This window comes from Lucilia cuprina, unplaced genomic scaffold, assembly GCF_022045245.1.
Source record: "Lucilia cuprina isolate Lc7/37 unplaced genomic scaffold, ASM2204524v1 Scaffold_2735, whole genome shotgun sequence".
Classification (NCBI taxonomy): domain Eukaryota; kingdom Metazoa; phylum Arthropoda; class Insecta; order Diptera; family Calliphoridae; genus Lucilia; species Lucilia cuprina.
Genome location: NW_025807680.1, coordinates 1 through 1,882, shown reverse-complemented (window position 1 = coordinate 1,882; position 1,882 = coordinate 1). Strand labels below are relative to the sequence as shown.

General features: G+C 30.4%; 1 protein-coding gene across 1 annotated transcript; it reads right to left on the bottom strand.

The window, feature by feature from the left end:
• Positions 1 to 877: 877 nt before the first annotated feature.
• LOC124421140 lies at positions 878 to 1,555 on the bottom strand. The gene has a single exon (XM_046955967.1). It carries the CDS (start codon positions 1,553 to 1,555, stop codon positions 878 to 880), a length of 678 nt encoding a protein of 225 aa, XP_046811923.1.
• Between the last annotated feature and the right edge of the window lie 327 nt (positions 1,556 to 1,882).

Genomic DNA, 1,882 nt, shown 5'->3' with positions numbered 1-1,882 from the left:
AGTTGCTAAGATTCTTCCTTTTCTGTTATCAATCGGGGAACCCCAGCTGCCATGCCAGCTATTAAAGTCTCCCGTGATAATATTAGGATAAGTTGCTTCGCCAAATATGTTATCAAGTGTGTCTCTTGAAAATTGTTGGTCCGGTCTAACATATGACGAATAAACGTTAAATTTAAACTTAGAAACTATCTCAATACAAGTAGTGTCTATTTCTGTATTTGGCCTCAAATATATTTCCCTATGTTGTAATGAATTGTGTACCAGAATGGCCACACCACCATATCTTGTAGTTGATATATTTTTAGAATACATCGTATAGTTAATCGGTATGCTAATATTGACGGTATCATGTACATGGGTCTCTTGAATACATAAAATCTTTGGTGAGTATGTTTTCAGAAGTATTAGTAGCTCATTATAATTGCTCCTTAGTCCGTTTATATTCCATTGGAGAATTTTCAATGCCATTCTGTCATATAGAGCTTTATACTAGATATAATATCCAATATAATATTGTTAGTATATACATTTATTTTTAAATGCAATGGTATCTTAATAATAAGCCACAATGTAATATAAATTACTAAATAATTTAGCAAAGTGTATGTTTGGTAACGTCTTAAGTATAATAACAATAAATTTAAATGTATAATAAATATTAGCCAATGAGTAACAATAATAACAAAATAAAATAATGAATATGCATGCATAAAATTAATGTAGTAAACAATAATATGTTTTATAAATGTATGTAAATATATATCAACTGTAATGAATGTGAAATAGAGAATGCAAAAAAATAGAAGAAAATAAGAATAAAGTTGTAGATGATGAGTAGATTTTGTGATATTCAGGTTAATTTTTTGTCCGTTTTGAATTAAGTAATTCTTCCAGTTGTTTTTTTAACTTGTGATCTTGTTCTCTTTGATGTTGTTTTTGGTAGAATAATTGAATTTTTGCTGGGAGAATTTTTCTTTTTTGATGTGTTATGTTTATCGATATCAGATTGGTCAGTGGTGTCTTCGCTCGCTATGTCTTCATATTTTCTTATGGGTCGTGTTTGAGAATTTGGTGATATGTTCTCTGATGATTTGTTGTTGCTTATTACAACTGAAGAGTATGTTGTGGTGGGATTGTTGTGACGTTGTTGGTATGTTTTTATGGCTTGTTTTTTGCTTACTTTTTCTATTGTTGTTATAGCTTGTATTTCTTTTTCTTTGAGAAATACAGGGCAAGTTCGACTTACGGATGGATGATTACAATTTTCGTAATTTAGGTTTTTACAATTGGTACATTGTGGTGGTAAGGTGCATTTTTCTTTTAATTCAGGATTAAGATGATATGCTTGTGCGCAATTGTAGCAGATGTCATCATTTTTACATATTTTAGAGATATGGCCATATTGAAAACACTTATTACATTTAAGCGGTAATGGGATGTATGGTCGTATTTTAAGTTTCTCGTATCCAACATATAAGTCGGAAGGTAAAGTAGTAGCGGCAAATGTGATTATTATAAGACCAGTCTCTTGTAAAACTTCATCAACTTTTTTCATTATATTTTTAATCGAACAGACATTTTGCGATTTCAGTTCAGATAGAATTTCTTCTTCTGCAATATCTCGTAGATCATTAGAATATATAACTCCCCTTGAGAAGTTAAGTGTAGGGTGGTCTTTAAGTTCCACTTGAATTTCAGATGATAAAGAGGTGAGTTGTATAAGTTTGCTGGCTTGAGTGTAGTTCTTTGTTTTGATTAGGATATTACCGTTTTTTAATTTTTTACACAGAGAAACTTCACCACTAGCTACATTATCAATAACTTTTTTTATTAGGAAAGGCGAAACATTCTTAAGAGAGTCTTCACTTTTAACGCGTATCAT

Bases quoted from the DNA above. Each gene is read 5' to 3' on its own strand.
- LOC124421140 (XM_046955967.1), bottom strand. From the start codon at position 1,555: ATGAAAAAAGTTGATGAAGTTTTACAAGAGACTGGTCTTATAATAATC.